Source organism: Schistocerca cancellata, chromosome 8 (assembly GCF_023864275.1).
Source record: "Schistocerca cancellata isolate TAMUIC-IGC-003103 chromosome 8, iqSchCanc2.1, whole genome shotgun sequence".
NCBI lineage: Eukaryota > Metazoa > Arthropoda > Insecta > Orthoptera > Acrididae > Schistocerca > Schistocerca cancellata.
In genome coordinates this window covers 350,383,204-350,397,894 of record NC_064633.1, presented here as the reverse complement: position 1 = coordinate 350,397,894, position 14,691 = coordinate 350,383,204, and the positions used below count along the sequence as shown (strand labels likewise).

The window sequence follows — 14,691 nt, the reverse complement described above, 5'->3', positions numbered from 1 at the left end:
TGCCATTTACTGTACAGAATTGTATAAACTCTTTTTTCTCAAAATTTTGTCAGAATCCATTTGCAGAGAACCAGTTAATAATTTTCTGAAAGACATTATTTGCAGTTTCCTCAGCTGATCTTGCTTCTTGGGTGTGGTTACTATACTTGTACCATCAGCAAAAAGAACTAACTTTGTATCTTTATGAATATATAGTAGCAAGTCATTAATATATATTAAGAACAATAAGGGACCCAAGACTGAACCCTGTGGGACACCATTCTTGATACCTCCCCAGTTAGAGGACTCTGCTGGTTTTTGTAGACTATCTGTTAATTTCAACCTTCTGCATTCTTCCAGTTAAGTAAGAATTAAACTATTTGTGCACTGTTCCACTCATACCACAATACTTAAGCTTATCTAGAAGAGCCTCCTTTCCTTTAAGATTTAACTGTAGGCCCACTTACTGCTTGCATGTGATAATCGTTTAAATAGAAACCGTAACGAATAACTGATTTTTACATCCAGCATGTTAAACAAGGGGACAGATCAGGACATCTAATTTAATAATCTTGTTTTCAAGTCATTCTTCAACTAATACACTAGAGAAAAGGGGATGGGTTGCAACATAAAAATCGGGAATTACTTTTCAGCATATGGTCCGAGTGCTTTATTAAACAATTTGGCTGAACGTAGACCATGTACAGACAGAACAGCAGCATTCACAAAATAACAGTTAGCGTCATCCCCTGATTTATACAAGGAATTAATTAAACACATCACAGCATCAAATCGAGCAACAACATGGGTTGGTTGGGAAACCGTGGGGAACATGATTTAGGAAAACAAATCTAACGCTCCTACACCCACTCATACCACAACCCACCAACACACTGAAATGAACACTATATTATTACTAACAAAACTACCACACAACACAATGACAACTCAGAAGAGGGTATCTTGGCTAGAGACGTCGGATAGAACGTGGTCTAATCAACAAGGGGTCACACATGGTACAACACATGCGAAGAAAAGCCATGGTTATAGTTCGACAAAATCCTTAGAAATATATAAATGTGTAAAAACGATCCAGGAATGCTGAAAGTGCGAGCAGTTGTTGGAAAAGTAATAAAAAACGAAGTAAATGAGATCAAGTTCCACAAACAGCGAAAGTACTCCAAAGTACTCAATTCTTGAATCACGAAATAACTTGGCTAAGCTCACACACATTCGACACTACAGCCTGAAAGATGCAATACATTTTACCCTGCTAAAACGTGGCTGAGAAAACCAAATTTACACGACGAAAAACTTTGATTAACAACAGATTTCAGTAGAAATAGGGAATGCATTTTATACGGTACTCACGCACTGAAAGTGCACACATTCACTGTAGGTTAACAAAGTATGGACTTAGACTCTACCTTCGACCTCATGATAGTACGGCTGCATGAGGCCACCGACTTCCAAGTTAAAAAAATATAAAATTAAAAAAATCATTAACGATCTAAAATTCAGTCTTAGGCCACTCATAATTTCGTTTAATAAACTTACCCTATACAACGTAATTTCGTTTATTAAACTTACCCTGAATACTGAGAATGACTCAGCTACACTACCAGTCTGGGAAGCCAAAGTCCTTTTATTCTGATCTAGCGATCGACCCTAGGTCACTTATACTCAAAGTATTCTCAATGATTAACTCAAGAATGATATTAAGTCTTGACATGAGATCATTTCCACGTTAACTAGTATGGTTACTCCTGGCTACCAAAGAAACTGACATAAAAATGACTGAAATCCACATACTAAATAATTCAGATACCTCCATCAGTGGTTTGCCCACACTTCAACAGAAAAGTCACTCTTTCTGTGGTGGGGAACTCCAAAAATGCAGACGTCTGAGCTGCCAACCTAACTCTTTTGGTTGCTATTGTAACAACTCTGACGACCCAGCTAGACCTCATTGTCTTTATACTGCCCCTAAGGCTTTTAGCAAAACTGTAGATGCAGGTGAATCTATATTTGTAGACAGCTACTGGCTACTCCGGCCAAAAGTCACACTCACTGGTTTCAGTCACGTGCCACAAGTTAAATGGTGGAACGACAATGTGGGGGTGATTCAGGTGTCTACTTATTTGCAACATAATAAAGAAAAGAAAAGAAACGACACACTTTCTTCTGACATGGGAAGCTCCCCATTGCAACACCTTCAGATTTAGTGGTAAGAGGGCTCAGTGGACAACCCGTCAAATTTGAACACAAATCAAGCACGAAAACAAGGAAGAAGATGTACTGGACTGTTGAGAAAAGCAAAATAGGAACAGTGAACAGTCCAAGAACAAGAAGTGCAATGTAGAGCACCGGGGAGGAGAAATGGCGCCATGGTTAAGTGGTTACGGCGTTGGACTGTCAAGTGGACAGTTGGCTTTCGGCCGTGGTCGCGTGCGGACCAGCTCCGCGCGCCGGACAGCACACCGCAGTTGTTTACTTCAGGAAGTCCCCCGGCACTCCCCACTGGAAGTGACGAAGCTACCACGGCGTCACCGGCGCCATCTCCTCCGACGGCTACGAGACCACCACCTCTCCAGAGCTCGATGACCAGCCCGCCGCCTGCGATGGACATCGATGCAAGTGCGGTGCCTACCTCTGCTTTTCTTCAGACGGGCGCGACCTCGGACACTGAACGCCCACATTCTGATACAGAACAGCACCTCCGAAAACAGCGGTCGCCCCGAAAACGGAAGAAGAGAAGTCAAACACCATCCAACGACACACTTCTTCATGTGGCATCTCAGGCAGTTGGGCAGATACAATACAGTGGTCTCCCTTCGAGTGCCCTGATGTCTCATCTGAGGAAGAATCCCACCTGACAACAATGGATCCCATGGAGGGAGAGTCCCTGGACCCAGCTACAGCAGTGTCACCACAACTCGTTCTCAATGAGTGTGACAATCACTTGCCACCTGTTCCAGTATCCTGCTCTGATGGTGTCGACGATGGAGTAGATCGAGCTGGTGGCCCTCCCGTGAGACACTGCCCCTTCGAGGTGCCTGACCCGCCTTCCACCCACTAATTGCGGCTACAGTGGGAAAGCCGTATCTTACACGCCAGCTGGAAATCTCTGCTGGAACATCTGCGTCAATGGTGGGAACACGCCCACTACACTAACGCATCGCGATTATGAATCTGGCCACCATTCGGGCTTGGCACAAATTGGAAATGTTCCGAGAGACCATTTATGCTGCTGATGTCAACGTTTCCCTCCTCCAGGAAATGATAGTCGCTGGTTTCTACGCCCCCACTGGCAAAGCGGCACACATCTCCCATGCTTCTGACAACGGTAGTGGAGTCGCCATCCTCCTCCATTCTGGACTTTCTGTTGAAGATGTAGTGTACCTTCCTAATGCTAGACGTATGGCTCTCACGTTGTTCGGCGTCCGCATCCTCAATGTATATGCGCCATCTGGCTCCAGTCGACATCGTGACCGACACATCTTTGCTGACGAGGTAATGCCGATTTCCGAGGGTCCTCTGGATGGAATGGACCTCGGTGGCGATTTTCACTCCACCCAAGGGCCTGGTGACCAACTTGCACATCATTCCCCATGTGCGGCCCTATCTGTCATCATCGACAGACTTCAGCTTGTTGTCACTTGGACAAAGGTTCATGGCACCTGTGCAGGTTTCACATACTATACGGCGCATTCGTCCAGTCGCCTCGACCGTATATATCTCACATGTTCACTTGCTGCCAGCACTGGACATGCCGAAGTATGACCTCTGGCTTTCTCTGACCACGACGCCTACATCTGCGATGTGGTCCTCACCTGCTAACAGATGTGGCACAACCGTGGCCTGTGGAAGTTAAACGTTTCTCATCTGACTGTCCCCGATTGCCGATGGATCGTTGAGGATGCATGGGTCCTCTGTCGTCGACGTTGCCCTGCATACACATCCACCTTATCCTGGTGGCTATCTTGCGTGAAACCAACTCTACGCAGGGCACTGATGGAATATGGCAAAGACTTATAAGCTTGGCAATCGAGCACCATGGGCTTTTATTACGCGGTGCTTCGAGACTGCACTTCGATGGCTCTCTCTCCTGTCTGTCATGCGATAGTGCATCGTGCTAACGCGCAGATCACTTCACTCATGCGACGACGCTTGGAAGGAGCCCTTGTCAGATCCTGCAACCGTGACCAAATGCCTCACGAAACACCATCGAAATATCACGTCCTCACAGAACGCCGACGTCGTCGTCGAACTCTCATCCACGACCTCACCGATGCCGAAAGACGACGATACACTACGCAATGCGCCATTGGTCATGCTTTCTGTTCTCATTTCCACCGGGTGCACGCTGCCGTCCCACATCCCCCGACCCTAATAGAGGAGATAGCATCACTGACTGTCAACACCATCCCAGAGGATGAGGCTCAAGAACTTCAGGAAGAAGTGACCTCCGATGAAGTCCTACATGCTATCAAGGAGGGTGCTGCCAATAAGTCCACTGGACCTGATGGCCTCTCCCTCGAATTTTACGTTTTAGGTATCTTTTGATACCTACTTGGACGTCTATCTGTCGCGAAATGATTTCACCCACGACAACGATCCCAGCAACGTTCCTTGATGGGGTCATCATCCTGGTCCCTAAGCCACATGGGCGATCTGTGATTACCGGGCCAGCAGTCTGCTCAACAGTGACATGAACATTTTTATCCGTTTATTGGCCCTATGACTCAAGAAGGCAGAAGGATACGTCACCTCCCTTGATCAGACGTCGCTGGACAACATCAATACTGCCCTATGCCGTTACAGGGACGTGATCGCGCTCGCGCAGTCGCAATGTTTACCTAGCGCATTAGCATCGCTTGACTTCAGTCAGGCATTCAACCGTGTCGACCATACCTTTCTGAAAACGGTCCTCCAACACATGGGTTTTCCGGCTCGTACAGTAACAGTGGTAATGCGACTCTTGAACAGCACGACTTCAAGAATAATATGTAATGGTCGCCTCACCGCGCCTCTAGCGATCGACCGTTGTCCGACAGGGTTGCCCACTTTCCACGATACTGTATGCTTTGATAGGGGCAGGGGCTTCACCAACGCCTGGTGGGCCTGACATTGGATGTGCACCGCTTCTGTTGTACAGCCTATTCTGACGATCAGGTTCTCTACCTCCGCAATGAAGACGATGTTCACACGGCTCTGACCTGGGTGGTGACATATGGGAAGGCATCGGGTAGTCCTCTTAACATTTCCAAATAAAAGGTTCTGCTCATTGGTGAGGGTCTACCTGAGCGGCTTCTCGCTCCTCTGTGTGAGGCCACCAGCGTTCGCTGTTTGGGCACTGATTTTATGAATGACCTCCGTCGTTCAGTGGCAACCAACAGTAGACGTCTCCTCCAAACGATCAGGGCTGGCCTTGTGGACCACCGACTGAGATCCCTCGACATTGTAATGCGTGCGCAATACGTGAATGTTTACTACGCCTCACGCATCCCCCATGTGGCACAAGTGTTCCCTGTCCCGATTACCCTCGCACATCGTATGTTGATGACGATGGGATCTTTTGTCTGTACCGGGATTTTATTTAAAGTTCAATATTCCTCCTGCGGGAGGGTGGTGAAGTGGGCTTATTCCATGTGCCAGATAGAGTTACGGTACATTTTATTGGCTCCCAACTGGAAGTCTGGCGACGCTGCCCGACGAGCCTGATCGCACTGCTTTTGGATGAATAAGCGCCAGTCTCCAAGTCATCCCCAGTCATGTTATCAGACATTCCACTCCCCTTTCATCACTTTCGCCACTTGTTTCTTGACTTAAGTTACATCCTGCACTCCTTATCCCTTTCATGTATACTCCAGACAAAGACTGTAAACGACGCATTACAAATGTGTCGAACCCCCAACCCCATCGAACACATGTCTCCCCAGATCATATGGCATCGTGTGTGGAAAGCGGTGCATGTTGGTTATCTCGACACCAGCGTCCAGACCATCTGGTATATCACCGTCAACGGCAAACAGGTCAACCAGTTTCGTTTGCACCGCATCCGCCTCGCTGTTACACCCCACTGGGTTCTCTGTGGTGTAGGGGACACCGACGCTCATCGATTCTTATGTGGTCCGTCGTCTGACGTCTGGAGGATCGCGCAGCGTATCTTGGCTTTCGTAACGTGACAGACACCTGCTCAGATCGCTTTCCTGACGCTTTTATTCCCGAATGTGATTTATTACCCCGCAACAAAAACTAACGCTGTGAATTGGATACGCGGTCATATGGTCTGCTTCCATTTTGGCCTCGACAAGAAATCAGAACTAGGTAACGGGACGTACCTTAACGATCGACACTGTACACCTGTTCGCAAACCCAGATACAAGCAGTTCTTTTCCAGTTTTCTATGGAGCACCTTTCATGACCCGCCTTCCAGGTTAAACGTCCAAGCCATGAGATGCTGATACTGTTTTGCCGACATAATGCTCTGAAAGCACTAGAAACGGTATCTCCATTAAATTTTCGAGAAGACACATTTGGATGTTCTGCCAATCGGAAGGCACTAGCGACTGCTGAAATTCTGGTACATAGACTAATTTAGTTAAAAAAAATAAAAGAATGAAAAAATTAATAAATAAAAGAATATATATATATATTAGTTTGTCACGTAAGCTGCAACAAGTGAATGCAACAGTTTCACAGTCACGCAGTTTCTATATGTTCTGTCGAAACATATGTTTTTAAAGCATTTTAAACTGCGTTCCGTTTTGGAAGTCTTAACGCTAGGATTCCTTTGTTGTAAAATAGGTCACACCTGTTGATTTGTTATTTTCACTGAAGCACCAAAGAAACTGGTATAGGCATGCGTATTCAAATTCAGAGACATGAAAACAGGCAGAATACGGCACTGCGGTCGGCATCGCCTATACAGGGTGAGTCACCTTATGTTACCGCTGGATATATTTTGTAAACCACATCAAATACTGACGAATCGATTTCACAGACCGAACGTGAGGAGAGGGGCTAGTGTAACTGGTTAATACAAACCATAAAAAAATGCACGGAAGTATGTTTTTTAACACAAACCTACGTTTTTTTAAATGGAACCCCGTTAGTTTTGTTAGCACATCTGAACATATAAACAAATACGTAATCAGTGCCGTTTGTTGCATTGCAAAATTTTAATTACATCCGGAGATATTGTAACCTAAAGTTGACGCTTGAGTACCACTCCTCCGCTGTTCGATCGTGTGTATCGGAGAGCACCGAATTACGTAGGGATCCAAAGGGAACGGTGATGGACCTTAGTTACAGAAGAGACTGGAACAGCACATTATGTCCACATGCTAACACCTTTTTATTGGTCTTCTTCACTGACGCACATGTACATTACCATGAGGGGTGAGGTGCACGTACACACGTGGTTTCCGTTTTCAATTACGGAGTGGAATAGTGTGTGTCCCGACATGTCAGGCCAATAGATGTTCAATATGGTGGCCATCATTTGCTGCACACAACTGCAATCTCTGGCGTAATGAATGTCGTACACGCCGCAGTACATCTGGTGTAATGTCGCCGCAGGCTGCCACAATACGTTGTTTCATATCCTCTGGCGTTGTAGACATATCACGGTACACATTCTCCTTTAACGTACCCCACAGAAAGAAGTCCAGAGGTGTAATATCAGGAGAACGGGCTGGCCAATTTATGCGTCCTCCACGTCCTATGAAACGCCCGTCGAACGTGTACCTCACCCCTCATGGTAATGCACATGTGCGTCAGTGAAAAAGACCAATAAAAAGGTGTTAGCATGTGGACGTAATGTGCTGTTCCAGTCTCTTCTGTGCCTAAGGTCCATCACCGTTCCCTTTGGATCCCTACGTAATTCGGTGCTCTCCGATACACACGATCGAACAGCGGAGGAGTGGTACTCAAGCCAACTTTAGGTTACAATATCTCCGGATGTAATTAACATTTTGCAATGCAACAAACGGCACTGATTACGTATTTGTTTATATGTTCAGATGTGCTAACAAAACTAACGGGGTTCCATTTAAAAAAACGTAGGTTTGTGTTAAAAAACATACTTCCGTGCATTTTTTTTATGGCTTGTATTAACCAATTACACTAGCCCCTCTCCTCACGTTCGGTCTGTGGAATCGATTCGTCAGTATTTGATGTGGTTTACGAAATATATCCAGCGGTAATGTTAGGTGACTCACCCTGTATAAGACAACGCAGTTGTTAGGTCGGTTATTGCTGCTGCAGTAGGACGTTGCCAGGATTTAAGTGAGTTTAAACGTGGTGTTTTCACGAGTGTGCCCTGAATATCAGGAATCCGGTAAAACATCAAATCTTCTACAACGCTGCAGCCGGAAAAAGATCCTGCAAGAACGGGACCAAGAGAATTGTTCAATGTGACAAAGTGCAATCCAGCCGCATATTTCTTCAGATTTCAGTGCTGGTTTATGAACAAGTGTCAGCATGCGAACCGTTCAACGAAACATCATTGATATACGCTTTAGAAGCCGAAGGCCCACTCGTGTAGACTTGATGACTCCATGACACAAAGCCTTACGCCTCGCCTGGGCCTGTCAACAGCGTAATTGGACTGTTGATGACTAGAAACATGTTCTCTGGTCGCTAGAGTCTCGTTTCAAATTCTATCCAGCGGATGGACGTGTAAGGGTATGGAGACAACCTCATGAATCCATAGATCCTGCATGTCATCAGGGGCCTGTTCAATCTGGTGGAGGCTTTGTAATGGTGCGGAGCATGTGCTGGTCCCTTGAATCCCCCAAACCAACCAACCAACCAACCATGTGCTGTTGGAGTGATATGGGACCCCTGATATGTCTAGATATGACTGTGACAGGTGACACGTACGTAAGCATCCTGTCTGATCACCTGCACTCATTCATGTCGTACTGTTACTACACTACTAACCATTAAAATTGGTACACCAAGAAGAAATGCAGATGATAAACGGGTATTCATTGGACAAATATATTATACTAGAACTGACACGTGATTACATTTTCACGCAATTGGGGTGCATAAATCCTGAGAAATCAGTACCCAGAACAACCATCTCTGGCCGTGATAAAGGCCTTGATACGCCTGGGCATTGATTCAAACAGAGCTTGGATGGCGTGTACAGTTACAGCTGCCCATGCAGCTACAGCACGATACCACAGTTCATCAAGAGTAGTGACTGGCGTATTGTGACGAGCCAATTGCTCGGTCACCATTGACCAGACGTTTCCAATTGGTGAGACATCTGAAAAATGTGCTGGCCAGGGCAGCAGACGAACATTTTCTGTATCCAGAAAGGCCCGTACAGGACCTGCAACATGCGGTCGTGCATTATCCTGCTGAAATGTAGGGTGTCGCAGGGATCGAATGAAGGGTAGAGCCACGGGTGGTATCACATCTGAAATGTAGCGTCCACTGTTCAAAGTGCCGTCAATGCGAACCAGAGGTGACCGAGACGTGTAACCAATGGCACCCCATACCATCACGCCGGGTAATTCGGCGATGACCAATACACGCTTCCAGTGTGCGTTCACCGCGATGTCGCCAAACACGCATGCGACCATCATGATGCTGTACGCAGAACCGTGGATTCATCCGAAAAAATGACGTTTTGCCATTGCTGCTCCCAGGTTCGTCGTTGAGTACACCATCGCAGGCGCTCCTGTCTGTGATGCGTCGTCAAGAGTAACCGCAGCCATGGTCTCCGAGCTGATAGTCCATGCTGCTGCAAACGTAGTCGAACTGTTCGAGCAGATGGTTGTTGTCTTACAAACGTCCCCATCTGTTGACTCAGGGATCGAGACGTGGCTGCACGATCCGTTACAGCCACGCGGATAAGGTGCCTGTCATCTCGACTGCTAGTGATACGAGGCCGTTGGGATCCAGCAAGGCGTTCCGTATTACCCTCCTGAAGCCACCGATTCCATATTCTTCTAACAGTCAATGGATCTCGACCAACGCGAGCAGAAATGTCGCGATACGATAAACCGCAATCGCGATAGGCTACAATCCGACGTTTATCAAAGTCTGAAACGTGATGGTACGCATTTCTCCTCCTTACACGAGGCATCACAACAACGTTTCTCTAGGCTACGCCGGTCAACTGATGTTTGTGTATGAGAAATCGGTTGGAAACTTTCCTCCTGTCAGCACGTTGTAGGTGTCGCCACTGGCGCCAACCTTGTGTGAATGCTCTGAAAAGCTAATCATTTGCATATCACAGCATCTTCTTCCTGTGGGTTAAATTTCGCGTCTGTAGCACGTCATCTTCGTGGTGCAGCAACTTTAATGGCTACCAGTGTACTACTTCAGACATTAGTCGAGTCCATGCCACGTCGTGTTGCGGCACTTATACATTCTCACGGGAGCTCTACACGATATTAGGCAGATGTACCAGTTTTTTTAGCTCTTGATTGTACACGAGAGGTGTCTGATGGAGCTTTCTGAATCGATATCAGCCGTCGCAGCACTCACATTACTCACACTGCACCTCACAACTCAAAATCCATATACTTTTACCCAGAAAATGGTGCCCAGTGTCTTGGTTTAATCACAAAAAACCCTGTAACAGAAATCTTGTCATTCAGTTACTTCAACACGTGAGGCCAGTGGCACGAGTAGGTGGCATGTATAGCTACAGAATGTGTTTGATGAAATTTCTCGTGAGTCACTCACGGCAGTGGTGGCCGACCCTGCCGCAGGGTCTGGAGGTCTGCACGTCGGCCTTCCTGAGCGCCTGGGTGGAGGGCAGCCGCCACCTGCGACGCGGCTTGCTGGTGGTGATGGCTCGCGCCAGGAGACCACTCGAGCTGACCGCCGGCCGCCTGCACCCCATCAACCGCGCCACCTTCGTTTCGGTGCGTACGACGGTATACTGTACAATCTTCAATTAGCTTAAGGGAAGCTGGAACGATGAAAATGCAGAGCTAACATTTGTTTTCAGTATAAAATTATTTGGAGTTTTCTGAATAAAACATATCAAATTTCACCCTTCTAAATGAATTCTAAGTGTGTTTCTTATCGCTGCAAAGTTGACGCGACGCGTAAACGGTTGTAGCGAATTGGTGTGTCACCTCTGACGGCGCCACTCGCTGGCTGCAAGCAGGGTATCTTTGCGGAATTAGGCAGCGTTTTGTTTTCCAACGTTGTATGGCTAATGTGATCAGACGGGTTTACTCACCTACTAATTTGAGGATTAAATGGAGTAGCGTTTACCGATATGAACAGTCACTTGGCACAGAAATAAATGCTATAATGTGTAAATAATTTAATTTGGATTAGGATACCCAAAAGAGTGTTTGTACAGATAAAAACATTGCGTTTAGGAGTGTATGATGCGGTGGCAACATACAATGAAGGAAACATTTTCAAATTTGATGTGCCGAAACGTTTCGGATTCTAACCAGGACATAACACTATTTCCACAATGCGCCTAATTGATGAAGAAAGATTAAGAGGTGTAGGAAGAAGAGACAAAAGCCTACAACATGCAGCAGAAGGGAAGAAAAGACCAGTGAGAAGGAACTAACACTGGAAGAGGAAGAGGATGTTGATAATCCATCATATGGGGCAGGAATATATCAAGAAACTTTGGAAGCCATTTCCTGTAACTTTAAAATTTTCACTTTTGAGGAACATTTTCTCAAAAACTGCTAACAGTATATCAATGATTTTTATACACAATATTGTTTACTTCTTTTCCTTCATTTTTATAACATATTGTAAAAATATATTGTATAATTCAAGAGTTATAGGAGAAGAAGTGCAAACATTTATGGAAAAAATAAGCATCTGTTTAAAAAAATTGTAAAACAAAAACCAATAAATATTTCTTAACGTGGCATTATAACTTTGTACAGAAATATTCACTGAACATGTTTTCCAAATTTCAGAGCAATATGTTTAATGGTTTTAGAAAAAATGTTCCTTTTATTTTCTAAAATTAACATGGAGGTGATGGATCGTTCTGGCTCCCCTTAAGCGGTTTTTTTTTTTTTCGTGTCCTCTGTATTCTGGCTGGTTTGATACAACCCACGATGAACTCCTCTCCCGTGGAAATCTTTTCATCTCAGAACAGCACTTGCAACCTACGTCCTCAATTACTTGTTGTATTACGATCTCTGATTTTCTCTATACTTTTTACTGTCTACATCTCCCTCTAGTGCCATGGAAGTTATTCCCTGATGTGTTAACAAATGCCTACCATCCTCTTCCTCCTTCTTGTCAGTATTTTCCCACATGTTCCTTTCCCTCCTCTTATCAGTCCATCTAATTTTCAACATTCTTCGGTAGCAGCACATCTCAAATGCTTCGATTTTCTTCTGTTCCGTTTTTCCCCACAGTTCATGTTTCACTACCACACAGTGCTGTGATCCAAACGCACATTCTCAGAAATTTCTTTCTCCTACTAAGACATCTGTTTGAAATTCGTAGACCTGTCTTGGCTAGGAATGCCCTTTTTACAAGTGCTAGTCTACTTTCTGTGTTCATCTTGCTCCTGTCGTTTTGGGTTATTTTTTTGCTATATAGCAGAATTCCTTAACTTGGTCTCCTTCGTGATCACCAACTGTGATGTTAAGTTTCTCGCTGTTCTCGTTGCTGCTACTTCTCATTATTTTCTTCTATCGTCAGTTTATTTTCAGTCCATATTCTGTACTCCATCCTATTAAACAGATCCTGCAATTCATCTTCACTTTCACTGGGGATAGCAATGTCGTTAGCGAATCTCACCATTGGTATCGTTTCCCTCTGAATTTTAATCCCACTCTTGAACCGTTCCTTTACTTTCATCATTTCTTCTTCAATTTATAGTCTGAACAGTAGTGGCGAAAGACTACAGCCCTATCTTACGCATATCCATATAACCCAAGCACTTCGTTCGCGGCCTTCTGGTCTTATTGATCCCTCTTGGTTCTTGTACATAGTACATATTACCCGTCTTTCCCTATAGCATACCCCTATTTTTCTCAGAATTTTAAACGTCTTGCACCATTTTAGACTAACTTTCTTCCAGGTTGTCAAATTCTATGAGGGTGTCTTGATTTCTCTCGAGTCTTACGTCTATTACAAACTGCAACCTCAGAACTGCATCTCTGGTGCCTTTCACTTTCCTGAAACCAAACTGTTCATCATCTGAGAGATCCTCAGTTTTCTTTTCCATTCTTCTGTATATTATTCCTGTCAGCAATTTGGATTTCCCAAGACACCGCAGGCGGAAACACCGCTCGTGTTCTACAATGCACCGATTCTACTCAGTACCACTTCATCACTTACCTAAGTTAACCGTGCACTATCACATTTCGAAAGCTTCTATTCTCTTCTCGAGTTAACTGCCTATTTTTTACATTTCAATTCCATAAAAGGCTACACTCCAATCAAATACCTTCGGAATAAGAGTTCGCACCAATTTATATTGAATATTAGAATTTTCTCATTTTCGAAACTCTTTTCTTGCAGTTTTTATCAGGCATTTCATATCATTTCTATTCGACCCTTGTCAGTGATTTTGCTGCCGACGTAGAAAGTTATTATCATCTACTTTTAGTGTCCCAAAAAGGGAAGTCGAAGGCTGTTATATATATAACTTCTGCACAATTTCAGTGCAGTAATGTGTTTATTGTAAATATGTGTGTGTGTGTGTGTGTGTGTGTGTGTGTGTGTGTGTGTGTGCGCGCGCGCGTGTGTGTGTGTGTGTAAGTACAATCTAACGTCTGCACCATTTCAGTGCAGTAATGTGTTCATTGTAAATAAGTATTATAGTAGTTGTATTACATGTTTATTACCTTATAAATAAATAAATAAATAAACATTTTTATTTTAAATTCAGTGCATTAGTATTTGTAAAATGACTCTTTCATATAGTGTTCATTAAAAAATGACGATAATTCCACTTGGGACCTGTGGAATGGTACATTAGCTTATTTGTTTTAGTTGTATATATTTGTCATGTATTGTTGTTTTTCTGACATGTTCCACATCCTGGAGGACCTCCTCGCTACGGATCAATTGGAATGAAAATAAATCTAATCTAATCTAATCTGTCATAGTTAAATGCTCTAGTAAATCGATAGCACAAACACACACACACACACACACACGACATATTTAATGCACAGGAACAGATAGGTGGAAAAGAGGTGGGGAGACATAAATGTATAATATTGTGTCAACGAAATTCTTCATTTAAGAAGTTTAATGGGAATTTTAATGCTCACAATAAGCTCATACTCACATGGGCCTTGTGTCTCACAGCTGCAGTGAAGTAACTCCTGACTAATTTTGCGGTTTTGTGTTGTTTCAGCTCATCAATGCTTCCTACACATATTATGCCGTGCTTCGCCGAGTTAACGACCGCTGAGATGACATCAGAGCATCAGGCTTCAGTAATCAGTAACGTAGTTACGTAGTCATGGAGTGTGTTGGATAATTCCACGGCACTTAATTATTTCTAGTACAACGGCTAAGACAAGGATTATTTGCGTGCGGTATAACTGCTGTAAGATAATAAACCATGTTGTAGTGAAATTGCTTTTGGATATGCAAAACCTTTAGAGATGTCAAATGAAGCGCAATGAGCATAGAAAGTCACTGGAAAGGAGACTACGACCATCTTTGACATTCTTTTAATCAGTGTACGATTGCAGTTGCATCGTAGAGACGTAGTATTCATACATG

The 14,691-nt window shown here is 44.4% G+C and overlaps 1 protein-coding gene across 1 annotated transcript in view; it reads left to right on the top strand.

The window, feature by feature from the left end:
• LOC126095577 (odorant receptor Or2-like) overlaps positions 1–14,374 on the top strand; it is a 40,062-nt gene extending 25,688 nt beyond the window's left edge. The window contains exons 3-4 of the mRNA XM_049910353.1: positions 10,698–10,874; positions 14,318–14,374. Of these exons, the coding sequence (XP_049766310.1) occupies positions 10,698–10,874; positions 14,318–14,374 (234 nt within the window). The remainder of the gene's footprint in view (positions 1–10,697; positions 10,875–14,317) is intronic.
• Positions 14,375–14,691: the final 317 nt, after the last annotated feature.